Source organism: Varroa jacobsoni, unplaced genomic scaffold (genome assembly GCF_002532875.2).
Source record: "Varroa jacobsoni isolate VJ856 unplaced genomic scaffold, vjacob_1.0 scaffold_690, whole genome shotgun sequence".
Taxonomy (NCBI): Eukaryota; Metazoa; Arthropoda; class Arachnida; order Mesostigmata; family Varroidae; genus Varroa; species Varroa jacobsoni.
The window spans coordinates 153,669-170,761 of NW_019213592.1; the positions used below are offsets into that span (position 1 = coordinate 153,669).

The 17,093-nt window shown below is 46.3% G+C and overlaps 1 protein-coding gene across 1 annotated transcript in view; it reads left to right on the plus strand.

Moving 5' to 3' along the window:
- The window catches only part of LOC111262675 (protein couch potato), a gene marked incomplete at its 3' end in the record, with an annotated part of 54,805 nt that extends 38,376 nt beyond the window's left edge, over positions 1–16,429 (plus strand). Inside the window, 3 exon segments of the mRNA XM_086969277.1 lie at positions 12,312–12,443; positions 13,954–14,016; positions 16,261–16,429. Coding sequence (XP_086825403.1) covers positions 12,312–12,443; positions 13,954–14,016; positions 16,261–16,429 — 364 coding nt within the window.
- Positions 16,430–17,093: the final 664 nt, after the last annotated feature.

Genomic DNA, 17,093 nt, shown 5'->3' on the forward strand with positions numbered 1-17,093 from the left:
TATATATATATATTTTTTTTTTTTATCTATTTTTTTTGACGATAGAATCTTAGTAAATCCCTTTCTTGTTGTTGGATTTGTGCTACATAGTCGAGAAAAAGCTTGGATAGGCCGCTAGCACAGAGCACAAGCATTAAATAGCACAGAACAAGAAAGTCGCGTTGAAATAATGAGAGACTGGCTGAAATGAATACACGATCACTATCTACGGCCGTAAAAGTATACATAAATTTTTGGCAATTTTTTTAATCAATGTATAATTACAAGCAACAATCATAATAACATAAGTAATAATTAAACAACAAAGAAAAGCGAACAATAATAAAGAAACACGTCTCTATCCATACAGGAAGTCCCGCTCAGCAGCGTACGGTCGCCCGTACTACGACAAAATTGCCATGTACGTCGGTACTGCAAATGCTATTTATGTACACTGACTATTGCCCCGTTGACAAAGTTGCCAGTTAAGTTATGCTACGTTTCACTGCCTACAGCTATAAAAAAAAACCTTGTGAACCTGGAGCAGACAGAACTTCATGGAGATCTGTTTCCTTTGGTATAATCCGATAAATTATCAAACCCGACGACCTGCCATTGGATCTGGCCGGCCACATGCAAAGTGTTGGTATCTATTGAGTGGTCTACGAGATCGCAGTCAGTACGTGTCCTGGCTACGATACCTTTCACTCCATCCTCTTTGTCGTCTTGACTCTCGTGGTTAGTCAACCGCCTGCCTGCCAACATGTTTTCTTTGTTTTCATTCGATGCTGTATGTGGCCTTCGTGGACGTGCTAGGAACTTTTTGTATGTAGTGCACCAATTGTTTACAAACGCGGCCTGAATTAAAAGGCCGGCTAAGGAACCAGCGCAAAGACCTTCATCGTCATCGCCAGTGTCTTTTTTCTCTCCATTACCATTATCTTCATTACCAGCAACAGACATCATGATCATTTTCACCGTTGACACCAGCTCTGCTATGTCAAACCCCATCACCTGCCAGGTCTGATCCCGCAGACGGGAAAGCAGTTAACAACAACAGCATCGGCTGCGCTGTTCACAGCGACAACAACCATCAGCTCCGTCAAATCTCTCCTCATCTGATGACTTTGTTGTTGTTATTGTTAGTGATGGCGGCCGGATCTTTCTTAGTTCAACCTCGTCCCAACGAAGGCAGTAGCACCAACAGCGTCAGTGCGAGTGTCTACGATAGTTTTGTCGATTCTTGTCGTTTAGGCAACGTCGTCCACTGTAAAATACGTCGAGCGAAGACGATCCGGTCGGCATTAATGCGGTCGCTGCTGCTGTTTGACGACGGTTGTGTTAGGTAGCTTAGTCTCTCTTCTTCTCACCCAGTCTGTTTACCTGTCTGTATCTCGAGCCTGTCGGCTTATATTCACGACGTCGTTGACGTTGGGACGGCCATTCGGCGAGTTATTTCGCCCGCTTGGCTTTAGTCCCAGCTTCCGGGGGCCCCCGAACGCCAGTATGACCATTCAGCGCTCAAAAGCATCACCAGCGGCAGCGGAAGTGGTGGCAGTGAGCAGAAGGAGTCGAAGCAAAGGAAGCGAACAAAGCAGCATGGACGGTGACTGTTGTGGTTGTTTGTGTGCGACGGGCAAATGAGAGGACTGAGCGTCTGGCTATAGGCCAACTGACTGACTGACTCACGGTGACTTACGGACAATTACAGCGCTTTCTGTGCTCAGGTGTATATCGACACATAGGTCTTCGTACCTTTACGAGCACAGTGCAAATGCAACGTAAGGTACTGCTGGCTGAGGCACCAACCCCATAACGCGTCACGTTTTGCATCGACGCTACATGATGGCGGAAATTCAGTTCCACTTTACCGACGACGACAACAATATCCGCCGTAGATTCGTAATGTACAGTGACGAAGGCAAGCCTACTTGATAAAGCGGCAGACAGATACGTGTACTCAGCGGCATATAGAGAATAGGGTTTCGCTGCTAGAAGCTCTGGCACCAGCATCAGTGGCCGATCATCTTTTTTGCTTGATTTCACATTTTTTCTTGTCCGTGCTTGATTTTTCCCCACTTTCCGTATCGGCTACGTTTCTATGCACCACGCTCCGTTTCAGGTGATTCCGCAGCGACTGCTGCCGCCTCTGAATCAATTGCTGACAGATGGACAACGAGCTGCCGCTGATTCTGTTCCTGGCGATACTGACGGCAGATGCAACAACTCCGCTGCGATGCTTCATGGTGACGCTTGCCAAACGCTTCGCGCAAAACTCACAAATATTCCATTCTAGCGTCTGTTGTGCGTGCGCCCTGAATGCTATGGTTCTTTGCTACGCGTACCATGGTGGCGGCAACGGCAGAGACACTGATGCCTTTCTGCCGTAAACGAACGACGCTGGGCCGGATAGATAGACAGACGGCAAACAGCCGACTATTGCTGCTGCTACTGGATCTAGAGACGTTTCTAAGCGTCTATAGAGCGAACCGGGGCGAGCGTTGCGGCATCGGGTCCAAGCGAACCAGAGCACAGCAGTGAAGTAAAATCCAAAAGCGTCGTAGAGCACAATGTAGGCTGGTGATGATTCGTGAAGCTGTTGTGTTGCTACCTCGTCTGTTGCTGAAGTGCTGCTAGCGATGGCGGTGGTTTCAACGACAGAATGTCTGCTGGTGGCGGTGCCCGTTGATCGCAAATGGCGCTCATGGTTATCGTGGCGCTGGCGTCTGTGAAGTCGTCGAAGACAACGGCGGAGGCAACGAATGTAGCAGCTGCAATTGAGACTAAGCCACGTTGTTCAACGACATCGTTTCGATGGAAGAGAATGGCATAGTAGGGGTGGTTTTGGACGGCGCCGAGTGTCGTCAGCGTCGTCTTGTTGCTGCGGCGAAGTCGATCGTCAGATGAACGGATGAATGGACAACTGACTCCAGCATCAGGCATGCTACGAAACCCATAAGAAAGGGAAAAGATTAAGGAAAAAGCAGCACCGACCAGCCGCGCAGCCCTTGAGATCTGTCGCATCTTCAAGATTGACATCGCGATCGTCGTCGGCTTTGACGTCCGCGTTTTGTTAAAAGGGGAGAGTTTGCCTGAAGGCTTCGAAGACGATGAAAATTTGGGTGACTACCTAAAGCTATCGCGAATTAATAATCTGTCGGCGAGAAGTCAGGTATCCTTATAACAGCGTATAGCGATGCCTCACTTCTGCAGGCTGACAGATGAACTGTCGGATAGAGGGTCATACCGTTTGACTATGTCATATGAAGGGCCAAGCGTCGCCAGTCAAACGTTGTGTGAAAATGATAGTTGGTCGTCAACGCGAGACTTTTACGAGTTTCAGGAATGGCGGCTGTATTACGGGTCGTCCGTACGAGTTTTGTTGAATATATACTAGAATATTAGCTATCACGACCTGAAGTAGATAAGGACGGGCTAGAAATTTTAACGAGATAGGGTGTTAGCATTCTCTTGGATAGAGATATTGCGGTAATCGTGTGTTTGTCTTGTGCAATGCTATTTTTGTGACTACCACGAGTTGATTCTGGTGCGCACGGAGCAGGTGCTTTAGTTCCGAAATGAACTAAAACTCACCGAACCGAGCTGCCGTCTGTGTCTGATCGCAACGGGCTGAATTGTTTTTCCCCGATTATTACGCTTGCAAAACGCTCGGCTATTTTTTGGTCAGGAAAAAAACGGTTTCAGTCAGCTAACAACAAGCATTGTAACGAAGAATAAACACGGACAAAAACACAAATGATTGCCCGCGGTTTGTCTCTATACAACCTACGTATGCCAGCCGGAGCAGATCTGCCAGGTGATTCGCAACGGAACGGACTATATATACGGAAGATAATAAAGATGCACACACTTGGTATAGCGTCACTCAACGTTACCTATCCACGCATCAAGTTGATTAAAGCCACATTGAGGCTATCCATTGCTTTATCGGAAGACTATTGTGCGATTCCGCGGCTTGTTCTCCTGGGCTCTTTCATTTGCTCGAAACATCTTCAACGTGTGAAATTTATCCTTGTAATAATAAACACTTACTTAACGTACGCTCCCATTTTAGTCACACAGGCTCTACCCTAGCTTGGTTCTATAACGGTTGGAATTAGGTGTGTTCGCATGTCCCTAGACCTTCACCACGAAAATAGAAACTATATTAAAAGCATACGTTTGTGCATGCTACGCTCAAATATAGAATCGATCTTCGGTGCCTCGCCAATGGCCAATTATGACCCATCAGCACATCAAATTACGATGCATCAAAAGGTCTCGAGTGAAGATGCCGTTTTGTAATGTGGCAATGCTTATGGTTACTCGAGAAGTTCTAGTCGTCGGGCAAACCGATGACAGCACTGTGCATTGTAAACATGCCAAATAACGCATAAAAACTGAACAATAAACAGAATGTTAGATCGCTTTGATGGGGGTAGTCGAGATCTGCTCACGGGGCAGCAAACCCCAGAGTGGAACAGTTCTATATTTGCCACCTACCGAGTTTGCTTTCTAAAAGAAACTGAAACGAAGTATCACGTCCTCCGATAACGAGGCTACGCGGGGAAATGGGTATAATTGAGTTTACTTTAGATGGTAGGATAGGCAGTCCAGCATTATGCTGTGAACTATATCATTAACCGCTTCCACGATTGTCGCAATCTAGCGCGTTTGCTGGGCACAGAAAGAAAAGCTGGAAGTTTAATTTCTTGAAAATTGCTGCACCATTGATTACTGAATGTTCACTGGGGTCTGGTATTGCGCTAAATGCTATCACTATACTCTTGCCGTTTGATCGTTGTCAGTCAGTTTGCCTGCTTGTTCAATCCGAATGAAGTTAGCAAAAAGATGCAAAACTTCAATGTCTGCGATTGTTCAGACTCGAGGAAGGCTCTACAACAATGAGATCTGCTCAGCAACAACGTAAGTTCGTCGTACTCTATAGCGAATCCAGGTCCAATAGTGACTGTGAGGTCCCAGGTCTTGCGCGTAGAGCCTACTAGAATAGAAAATGCAGCTACCCCACTAAAATCCTATCTACCTTCAAAAACAATGGCAGCGACACCAGTAACTTGTCATAAACGCCTAAAAGATTGCTGGCAACAAGGAAAAGATGGCCATCTAGTTGTTGTGGTTAACTGCCGCAAGCCCATGAACGGATGTGATTCGGACTTGTCAAGCATATCTACCGTTGTCTTCTTCCATTGACAGCAATGACACTCTCGACCCTTCAGCGGCGTCCCCGTTCACGCGGATCGACAGCCATCGTCTCTAGAGAGTCAGAGCCTAACGATAATTCGGCGAGATTGATAGTCAATGGTGCTCGCTAGGGATCAGCTACATCACGACGGTTTGACCTGGGCTGGTACACTCTGAGTCACATCAGCGCATATGACACTCGAATAGCGTCGATGGTATTGGCTGCAGCGGCGGCTGCTATCGTGCCGAGGTAAGTTTCGCTGAATAGAAACGGATCAACTAGAGAGAAGCGGGGCGTCAGGATTATCCGATAGATGACTGCTCGTCGGTCAGCTTCGACTTCTGTCGTTCCTACCGCTGACGCTGAAGCAGCAGTGTAAGCTCATCAAGAAAGAATCGCTTTCTGCTGCCATAAATACTACCCATCCTCAGTCCCAGCCATGACCGCGCACGGAAAACTATTCTAAGCATGTACGCATTGCATTCGATGTACATACGCTCAAACGTCCGCCACGACGCTAACGGTCTGCTGCATAACCCGTTACCGATTCTTGGCAGAACCGAAACAACGACGAGGAACAGGCAGCACTGGCATTGCGACTCGAAATGCGACCTGCCTCCGCGATGTCGTCTTTGTAAATGTTTCCCTTACTCGCTCTCTTTCTCCTCCCCTCTCCTCTCCTCTCCTCTCCATTTTGCGTTGTTACCATTAGGGCAAATACAAAGGAACGTTATTCGAACGAACGAATGCCCGGCCACTTCGAGACGGACGCCACTCGGGCTGCTGCGTGCGCACCGCCTTGAAGCAGCAGCGGCAATTGGTTTGACAGAGTGAGTGGCGTTCGAGTGAGAAGTTCAAGATGAACTGTTATTCAAGACGCTGGCTGGCTGGCTGGCTAGACGCGCCGATGCTGCGCCGCTAGTCGACGATGAACTCGCACGACACGCCAGCTGTGCTAAAGAACTACTCTCTTTCTCCGACTGTGTCGCCCTTTCTCGCTCGTTATACTATTTCACTTACGTTGTTACTCGGAATTGTTGCAGTTGCTGACGGTGGCGACGCTAGCGGCGACGGCCTGTGCCAATTCGTTAGGTGCACTTCGTTACCGTTTCCGCGACAGCAGTCAACCGCAACCGCAGCAATGATGGCTCGTAGGGGCTGTCGTTCTCGAGCGGCTACCGAACAAGTCCGAACGCTCCTTATAACCCAGAGCCAACTGCTTACAACGACATGGGCTGCAGGTAGAGAAAAGGGGCTCGTGAACGCTGAAGGAAAAAAGCCGAAATGAAGCCTGGCAAGGTAACAGACAGTTTTGCAGACGCTATTCTAACAACGACAACAAGCACGAGGATATCGATTGTGGTTGGGACGACGCTAAAATGGCACGTAAGAATCATCCTGAACGTCTGACCATCGCCGATGTCGATTATCCTTGACCGTTCCATTGTTGTTCTCATCGTTGTTCAAGGGAATCCTACGGGAAAAGGTAGGAGAACGGAACGCCGATATTGAGCTGGCGCCTGCATTATCACTAACTGCAGCTGATTCGTTGCATTAATTAAACTGAAACGTTTGCATTTGTGCTTTCCGTCAGTGAACTGCAGCTATGCCAATTAAATGGATGGTACTTAGTTTTTTTTTTATTTAATATACGATACAGTATATAAAAAACACGACAATCTATCGTGAAGTACACGATAGTACCGCGTCGACTGCTGGCTGTCCCCGTAAACTGATGTGTTGAGTGGTCAGCCATCTGATATTGTTCGATTCTGCAGCGCGCTCGATGCACCTGTGACTGGCAAGGCAGGCAGCTACGAAAAAACAGAAAGCCAAACTGCTATGTTGTCACGGTGATTAACGGGGGGAAACGTTCTCGAACCACTCAAGCTATTTGTTATGTTTAGAGTCTGAGAGTCAATTTGTGTGTGTGTGTATGTAGCGTTTTCCTGATTTCACGATTTTCAAGCGATACCGCAGATTCAGTACTCAATGTAGTGCTTTCTATTTCCAGTCATAGGCAAATCCGGATTGTCACCATTCGTTGCCGTCGATCGCTAACTGAGCTCCCGTGCCCTCATCTTGTGTATGAATTATGCGACGGTAAGCGTTCTATTTAGTCGAAATGTCGATGTATGACTTGTATCTCGGCCTTAAGTGTTGGCGCGTTCTTACCTACACTTGCCTATAGCTAAATACGACAGGTTTGGCGATGTAGGCCGCAGGTAGTCGTCATGGCGGCAGCGACGACGGCAAGGAATCCTTCGAAATCGTTGCTATGGAAAAAATGGCAGGAGAGCAGGATAAGAGAAAAGCGAGAAATCGATATAGTCAAAAGTGTTGTATAAGACTATTTTGGTTTAGCGTTCGATGGTGTTTTTGTCCCTCCTGACGCAGCGACCGTCTCATACCCGATTCTAAGCCTCTTCTACAAGTAATAGGGTGCGTCTGTGTATGGGTATATATGTTTTTGTTTGTTCTCTGCTTTCCTGTCATGCTGGCAGCAAAAGCAGTATTCGTTCCTAACATTTAGCCGACAGACTCGATTTGGAGTTCGCTGGCTGGTCGACGGTTGACAGTGCTTTCCGTGAGGTTAGTACATTGATCTACGGGGGCCTACAGACGGAAGGGGATGGGGTATAGCTGGGAGAAACTAGAACCCATAGGGGGCTGGGAGCACGATCGATCGCTAGACTCACTGGTGAGGCGACCAACCGGCATAGTCGAGGTCATCATCAGCATTATTTCTATCACCAAGCACAGTTACGTGACGCACCTGAAGTGCTTAGTTACATTCTATTTTTATTATTACTATGGTTGTTGCTACCTATAGCTGAATTATCGTCCCTCTTGAGCTTTGACTCTCTGTTTCTCAAGCAGCTTCTTCCCTAGCTTGGTGATGTTTTTTTTTTGAGAATTGATCGATCGGGTCATACAATCAGACGGTATCTGCTTGTATACGTACCGGTCTCACGAGCCACTCTCGTAGTCATGTGGCACTGGCTACCGCCGCTGTTGGCTGATGTGAATGTAATAACCAATGAACATCAATCAGTCGGTTGCTCAGTTGGTCGCTGACGCTCATATGCCCGAGGCGTGCTTCGATCCATAATCGAAGATGATGACGGCTCAACGCTACCCAACGTTACGCACAGGCGATCCTAAGCGGCAAAAGCTGGAAACGCTATTGTTGATGAAACAACAATAGCTTCAGCATGAGTTCACATACTATTCAACTCTATTTCACTTTATTAGCTAGGCAGAGCGGTACAGTCTCTTTCCCGCCATATAACAGTGGTCCTACTTCTAAATTGTCTCTCATACTGTTCCTGACGGTACCTGTGAATTCTGCCTTGGTGGAGAATTAATGCATGCGGCTACTGCTAAAACTATTACTCTATTACTTCTAGAACTATTACCACAAACCGTTCTAACTCCCGTGTTTCCCCGGTCTCCTAAGTTTGCCTATCTAGTAGTACATACCTAAACTTAACAACGCCGCTTAGTACTACTTCAGTGTTTGTCACAATGGAGTACAATACGGACGGCCGAGACCTGATAAGCAACGGCCTAGCGACCCATCGTTTGCTGTGGTTCCGTTGAAGTGACCCAGCCTGATCAGATTTTACCGGTTTTCGACGACCTCAAAAAAAAACAGCAGTAATGGCGGGGGTGGCCGTGGCAGCGGCGGCTGCAGCAGCAGTTCTTCAAACTTAATACGTACTGGCTCTGGGTCTAGTTGCCATCTCGTAGTATGGTAGTAAGTCAGTCATTGTGACCATATTATGTCGGCAACGGCCAACGGATAGCGGCGGCAAGCACCGATCAGAGACACACACACGGTAGACGGATAGACGGCGAAAGAGTAACAGAAAAGAGTGGGCGATAGGGAAATAAGGGGAAATAGAGAAAGGGGCGTGAGTAGAGCATTACGCGCTCTCGATCGCGAGCGTGAACAACTATATCATTGAAAGTGGCAGCCGTAGCTGTAACAACGGTGGCGCTGGAAACGTCGCAACGTTGGCCAACCCAACGCAGCGGCAGATATCTAGTTCGAGCAGCTCTAGTTGTCTTACACACACAGACAGGCGCGACCAATCTAGCCAGTTAGACTACTTGTTAATTTTCTATAGCGTCCATATGCTTACAGGCTAACGGTTTTTGCTGGTTGGTATCCATTGCCACTACTGCCATGGTGAGTGCCGGTTGATACGATTCTGTGTCGGGCTCGACGCATCCTCCATTCCATACGACTCTAATTGTTTCAGCTGCAGCTGCGGTTGCAGAAGAACAATTCATATTCAGAAGAATATTCAGCGTCTGTCCGACGAGTTCTACGAGGGGCAGGTAGCAGCAGCAGTGGCTGTGTTGATGATGCTAGCCACAGTAGCGCTGATGGTGATGGCAAAACAGACGGGAACCATCCGCCTCTACAGTTCCTACTGCTTTTGCCGTCGACCTCGTGTCGCATCGTGAGTGGAAGAGTGTGGGTGTCCGTGGTGGACATGACTATGGACCGACGGCGATACGCTAGCCAGGTCGACACAGATGAGCGTCATAAATGAGAGTTCGTTTCAACGTGGTGGTCCTGCACCGTGTATGCCTCTCCGTCAGCTCGTTCGTCGCGAACGAACGAACAAGCTAGAGAGGAAGGGAGGTACCGAGTGTCCATCGGCCGCCGCTGGTAACGGCGGCGGTAACGAAGGGACCGTGTGTGTGTGTGTGTGTGTGTGTGTGTGTGTGCGTGTGTTGCCTATTGACCGTTGGATGGTGGTCGGGCCTACAACTACCGCGGTAGTAGCTGCAGCATTTTGCACGAGATACGGGGAATTCGAGTAACAGCGACCGTGGGAGAGGCCAACGCTGGCGGACATCGCTCGCTATTTGGACTCTCTGTCGATCTGTATGGGTGGTTAGTGGTCCTTGTTGCCATCATGGTAAGCACGAACGCGGAGGTACAGCACACTAGCGCCTGGGTTTCCGTCACGACGCCGACGGTGGCGACTATAACGGGTAGCGATATTGCTAACAACAACATAGCAACAATGATGACAGAGCTCCTACTATACGTAAACTAACTGAAATGACGTCAAACAGTAATCGACTGACCCTGTTTAAAATATTGGTGTTGTGTTATCGGAACCAATTCTTAACGGTAGTGCAGAACATAAGACACCAAACATTCACTAACTTCTTCCTGATTTCCGCTATCTGCTTATAAATGGTACTCCGTATTATTCGACTGAGTGTGATTATTTTTTCTGCTCCTCGGCTTTTTCTGATTCAAACCAAGCTCTTCTGTCATGCAGGAATTGAGCACTTTTTGCCCCGTATTAACACATTTCTTACTAACCTATGCTATTGAAATATATCGAAATCAATTATCCAAAACCGTGCTGGTGCTGCGCGTCGTTTTTTCGACAGGACTCACGGTACATAGTCACGCCCTAATCCCACCTGGCAACAAAAAAAGGCAAGAAAGAAGCAAGCTGACAAAGGAGTGTCATTTAGGTATTGTTAGTAGTAAAGCTATTGTCGATACCACCGCACGTAAGGTATAACGTGTGTACAGTCATTCAGTGTGGTATTGCTTTTCGCTAAGCCCATAACGTTCTGGAACGACTTCCAGCTGTGCGGAAACAATGAAAAAATAAACAATTGTAATTCAAATAATTGGATTATGTTTATTCAGGCGAAGTCACAGAGAAAACCGGCTTATAAGTGAAAATAAAAATCTGTGGCATGTGTTAATTATAGCACAATAACCATCAAGCATGCTGCCAATATTGTGAGCACGCACCTATTTAGAATATAATATTTAATTAATGTTTCTTCTGTTAGCCAGAATACCATTGTGTATACAAAGAATCCTTTGACATATAATAGTTCAAGCTACAATTTCTCCCGTTTCCTCTCGTCAAATGGACAGCTGGCTCGAATCCGTGAGAAATCATTACTAGGGAGATACGTTCCACAGCCTATAGAGCCTGATGGTGAAGGGGGGCAGTGACATCTTTTAAGGCTAGCGAATGGGGATCAATGGATAGTATCGTGAAAAATGACTTCTTTGATTTAGTGGTAAAGTTGCCATTACATAACATATTGCAGCGCAGCTACAGTATCGTTTCTAACAAGCTAGCACGGACACTCGGGGAAGTTTGTAAAGTCTAGTGAATAGTTTTCGCCACTGTACGGCCAGTGCGTCAATGACTACTTCTGCTGAATTGGCCGAAAAAGAAACAGGACGTTGGAAGACAGAAGTTTCACCATGACATTACCAACGACGTTGTCGTACACCGCCGCAGTTCAGCGTGTCGAAACTAGTACACTGAATCCGTCCGACATCGAACAAGATATACGCCCACCCGTTAGGCTGTAAGCGATCCAATCTGCTTGGGGCAATCGCTTGTGCGCAAATTCGCTAAACTAATCGTTAGGTTGATTCGGATCACTTATGGCATGGTGTCAAATCAGACTAGAGACACAGTGGGATGGCAACATGCCTTTCAGGCCACCCCACACGACTCTGATAACGATACCAATCACCTATAGCGACCTAGCCACATTTTAATATATAGTAGTATACGATTGAGCTCTATTGATCTACGTGATCAACAATAAATATGCTTTTTTTTTGCCAATATCCCTCATAGACTATTGTAATGAATGTCGAGATTTTTGTATTTGCGCGCACGGTTGTCGCTAGTGTCGTAATAGGCCGGCTGCATTCTCTACTGCCGTTATCGCTCAGATGGCGCTCGCCTACTCCCCGGGCGCTCCGCACATCGACTCAATTAGCGAACGCGCGAGAGCCCGTTGCGGTCCGGTGTTCGGGGGTCTACCGGGACCACAACTATGTCCAGGGCCATAGACTAGGTCTAGGTCCCCGGAACAGTAGTGGAGCGTCGCAGTAGGCTCTAGAATTTTAGGCAGTACCGAACAAGATAGGTAAACGAAATATAAGAAGAAGCTGATACATCTATGATGGCGTGTCTAACATATCTATCCTAATCTATGGTTGCGTGTTTTGGCATCTGTCTGACGGTACCTGCCGCCCTTTCGACTATCGTTCCCGCTTTCGTTGGCGTTGTCGCGGTTTTCTTCGTTCCACCGTTTGGGGGCGACGCAGGTTCGTACACTATTCGTATCGGGCTTACCTATGGACGCCAAGCCCCGCGAGCTCTACCTGTTGTTCCGGGCGTACAAGGGCTACGAAGGCTCGCTACTCAAGGTCACCTCGAAGAACGGGAAGACTTCATCGGTAAGTGCATCGGCACGCATTTCTTTTTTGTTGTAGACCGTCTCGGCTTCAACATCTGCCGCTACGCCACTCTTGACTACCGTACCCCCGGTTCCGCCGACCGACGCCACGACCCCGCTGCGCGGAAGCTTTGTTCTCACAAAGCCGTTATTCGCTTCGAGTCGCAATTGTCCCCATCTCTCTTTCGTTTTCTCCATATTTCTTCCCATCCTTACTTTTATTTTCATGTATTTGCTCCATCGTGCCTCCGTGACCGCCTTCACTTATATCTGTTCCTCCGCTCCTAGCCGTTCCCGTGCTGTTAGTTAGTTCTCCCGTCCTTCGTTCGCCTTAAAGAACCCCATGCACAGGCAAATTATGCTGTTCCACATGCTATTGTCGCGGCGGCTGCGACTGCAGCAGCCGCTGCTAATGCTGTTTCAATGTCTAGAGACGAAGCAGTCTCGTTAAATGGACATTTGCCACCAGCGTCACAGCCGAAGCAAGGCGATCTGCAATATGAGTCGAAGAGGTACTACGACAATTGTTAGCGAATGAGTTGTCCATATCTCATATGGAGTAAAAGGTGAGTGGGCATATGTAGAGAGATCACCGCGAGGGAAGTTAGTAGAAAAAAAGCGAAAATGTCGTACGATAGACTGGTATATACATTTTATGTACATTACTACAACAATCGATCTAAACAAATCATAGCAAAAACACTTTGGACCATCAATAAAATTTAAATATCTACTCAATCATTGGAAACCCTGCCAGCCTTTTTCCAGCCAGTTTCAGAATATGGTCTAACTGCATTCACCCCAACATGTAGCAAAATTTATAGCATATAGAGCCAAAGCTGGTAGGCGTCAAAATCCAAATGCTCTATCTTGAAAAACTTTAGGCTTGTTCGGGGTCATCTGGCTGTTTCCCACGTGCGGTTAATTGAGAGGGTTCATGTTAGTCAGGCCCAGTTGGCGTCCTTCAGAATTCTACGAAGAGTTCCATTATCAAGCTATCGAAATAGACAGGGTTTGTTTCCTATGAGATCTTTGCTACTCATCGTCGACGATCAAATTTAGCCTCTGCCAAGAACTTTTGATGCATTTCCATAAGTCTATGGCAGTAGCTTCAGTAGAAGTGAGCCTCTCTTGATCTCCTCTGTGGTGCTTGCATGGGCGACGGCTTAGTTAAAACGATGTCCGAAGTCAATAAATGTGTCTTTCAGTGTGTCTAGCAGCAGCACTCCTGCTGATTCATTTCGTCGCAATCTTCACCGTGTTTATATGTGTTTGTTTAGCTGTTCTCGAAAAAGCAAGTTATTAGCGGTGTAGAGGTGGACGAACGTAAACGAAGCATTTAACAGAACTTTAATAGTCTCGTCCTCGACATCAACTGAATAAACGAATATAGACGTATTTCGTTCTTTGCAAGACACACGTTAGCAATGGACATTTCGGCAATGCTGAAAGCGTACGCGTATTTCAATGGTTTCACTATGATCGTTTGCGTTTCCGACATTGCCTTTCAGCCCGTGGGGTTCGTGACGTTTTCGACCAGAGCCGGCGCCGAAGCAGCGAAACAAGAACTACAGGTTAGTGGCCTCACACACACGAACTACCAACGTTTGAAACAATGTATGGAGCTTGAGATTATTCATGAGACAATGCAATAACAGGCAAGGCAGTGGGCAAGATAGAGACCTGAAAAACGGAACTAATCACAACGGCTAGCTTGTAAACGCTGTAAGCTAGAAACATGTATACTACCATGTATGGAAGTATCCTGCCTGCTGGGATTATAAAGGCCACTTGTGGGCAAGATGCTCATGGGTACGTTGGTCAATTGTAACGTTGCGGATTTCCTTTTGTGAAAACGTTCAGCAAAGAGCCGTCCGTAATTGCAGTATATTAAACAATAGGTAAATGAATTTTCATTCATTAAGCCGTATGAGATGCTGAGACCTTACATACCTGATACGTACCTGCAAAGACTTTGGTAACGCTGGGCTTTGAATGTGGGTACAATACATTTGTGTATCCTGTCGCCTTAGCCTTGAAACATCGGAGTGTTAACTCTGACCCACTTCAAAACGTCGACCGAGATCAAGCCAAATAATCTCAAGATTAAAATACGATTTCCTATAGCCATAAACTTATTAACAGCACTTATTCGTGCTATGTGAGCAATTAGGCCCACAAGGGAAAATTCTTGTTTAATTTGCAGTAATTTAACTTTTATGTGCATGTCATAAACGCCATGTATTTCTTCCCCCCTCCCCCCCTTTTTTTCTGCATAAATGAAAATATGTTTCAATTTAGTTAAGTACGTTTCCGTCTCGCGGAAATCATAATGCCGTTTTCATCTCTTTCCATCTTATCTCTATTTTTTCAGTAGTTCGAAGCCGCTTCCATAACTAAGTTAGCCTTAGTGAGAACTGCGCCAACCTGTGATACCTCGTGGCTGAAGTAGCTCAAACTTCTCCGTTCGCAGAATGCGACCTGTATTTCGTTCCCATCTTTTATGAAATTTAAATTCAAACGATTTTGTTCTCCTGTCATATGTCGGCGACAAACTCCGTCAGCTAGATGAAAAATCGATTACCTTTTCTTGTTTCCAACCGCGCAGCAGCCGATTTCTCTATGACTTAATAGAAGATCACAGCATAGATCATTTTCGTTGTAGTACTGCATCGCTCCGGTGGCTTATCTATCTCAGTCAGGATTTCCTGTGCAGTATAGATATCACAATAACAGCGATAAAATATTATCGATCGTCGAATAGATCAACGAAACACCCTAAAACATTATTCGTCGGTATGATTCTGTTTTTACCATGATAATTACTTTTTAGTTTTTTTAAAATAGATACATGGTGATCTGTGTATTCCGGCTGTGGTTTGGTTGGTTCTGGGCGCCAAAAGTTCATTGATTGGCCGTTGATGTCAGTCTGTCAACGCAGGCCAGGGATACATCATTCTGCATGTTCACTTTTGTCCAAGGTGCTTACGATCGCCTAATGGCTTCGTTATAGCTCGTATGAAGAGCTAGCTGAAATGATGGTTGCTGCTGCTACCGTTGATAGTAGGTACATAAGCTGCATTAGACACTGCGTCATACCAGGCCAACACAGATCGCGATGATTGAATCTGATCAGTCTGGGCGGAGCTACCGGCAGAAATGAAAACTAACTGATAAATATTTTGTCCTACGGCCATTCGAAAAGGGAAAAGCCCTCCAAATGTGCGTCTTGCTACAACGCTGCGTCGTAAGAAAAGAACAACAAGTTTTACCCATCACGAAATTTGACATGAAACGTACGTTTCGTTCGACCTTTACGGGTATTCATGCTGTTCCGTCATGATGCCAGCTTTTTGATCATGTGGGTCGATGTCTTGTCGAGCCGCAGTGCTAACATAATTTTCCAGCTTACGCAATGTAATTCTCACAGAAAAACCGTATCCAAAATTTCAACGAAAATTTTTGTATATTGTTCTGTGTGATAATGGTGGTAAGAACAATTGGCGTGTGAATTTTTTTAGCGCAAAATACAGTTACTGACAAATCAAATTGCCTTTTCGTTGTTGTTGTTCGACACGTAAATCCGTACTTTCGATGAATATACAAAAATCGGCTAAACTGAGAGACCGTTTCTGTGTTCTGTGTTGTCATAAACTGTCTACGTCCTTCCTGTATTGCAATTGCCACTGTTCTTCTTTTTTATGTTTTTACTTCCTCATTTTTTACCCTGTTCTTCGTCCTTTTCTCGTATCGTTTTCGGTTTCTCCTCCTTGTTGCCACCATCTCTCTGTGGATTTGATATTGGACGCGCCTTTCAGCAGGGAGTCCGCTTCGATCCCGACCTGCCGCAAACGATCCGACTCGAGTTCGCCAAAAGCAACACCAAAGTATCCAAGCCGAAACAAACGAGCCAGGGTGGCGTCGGCATCCCGCAGGTGTCTCCGGGAGCAGCTCATCCCGCCACACTGCTTCATCCTCTAACCGGACGTAAGTTTATGCCTGAGATCTTTTCACCCCGACGTTTGTCGTCTGTCCCTCAGCAACAAACAACATGGTCCCGCAACACCCTTGCGTCAGTCATATATAGGGGCTATACACAAGGTATATATACAACAGCTATAATCACATGATAAGACAAGGAGGAGCCGTTAGAAGTCTGAAACGCTTTGGATTGTGGGAGTCATGGATTTTTGCGACCGACGCCATTTTGTGACATAAACAAATTCTGTCCAGATTTGGCTCCAGCGTCAAGCATTATTGTATATAATAGTTTATCTAACAGAGGCGAACACTTAGAGACTACTAATTATTACCGTTAGTGTCTGTTCCTCGATATGCCACTTCCCTTCTGGCTGGCAAACGGAAAATTACTCGAGTAAGTCAGCACCCAAAGCGTACCGGATGCATTCAGTAACACGAATATTGAGGTTATACCTCAGAATGAGCTAATTAAATCTAGAAACATATTTCAGAGAGGTCTATTCAATAGTTTAGCATTCCAGTATCGAACGAAGTCTACTTTGATCCGAGTACTAAAGGCCACTGATTGGTCATTAATTTTAGTAAAAAAACAACTGCCTCAAATAAAAATCAGTTTTTGTATACCTTAGATAGGTGCTAGTCTGGACAATAAGCACAAGTACACTTATTA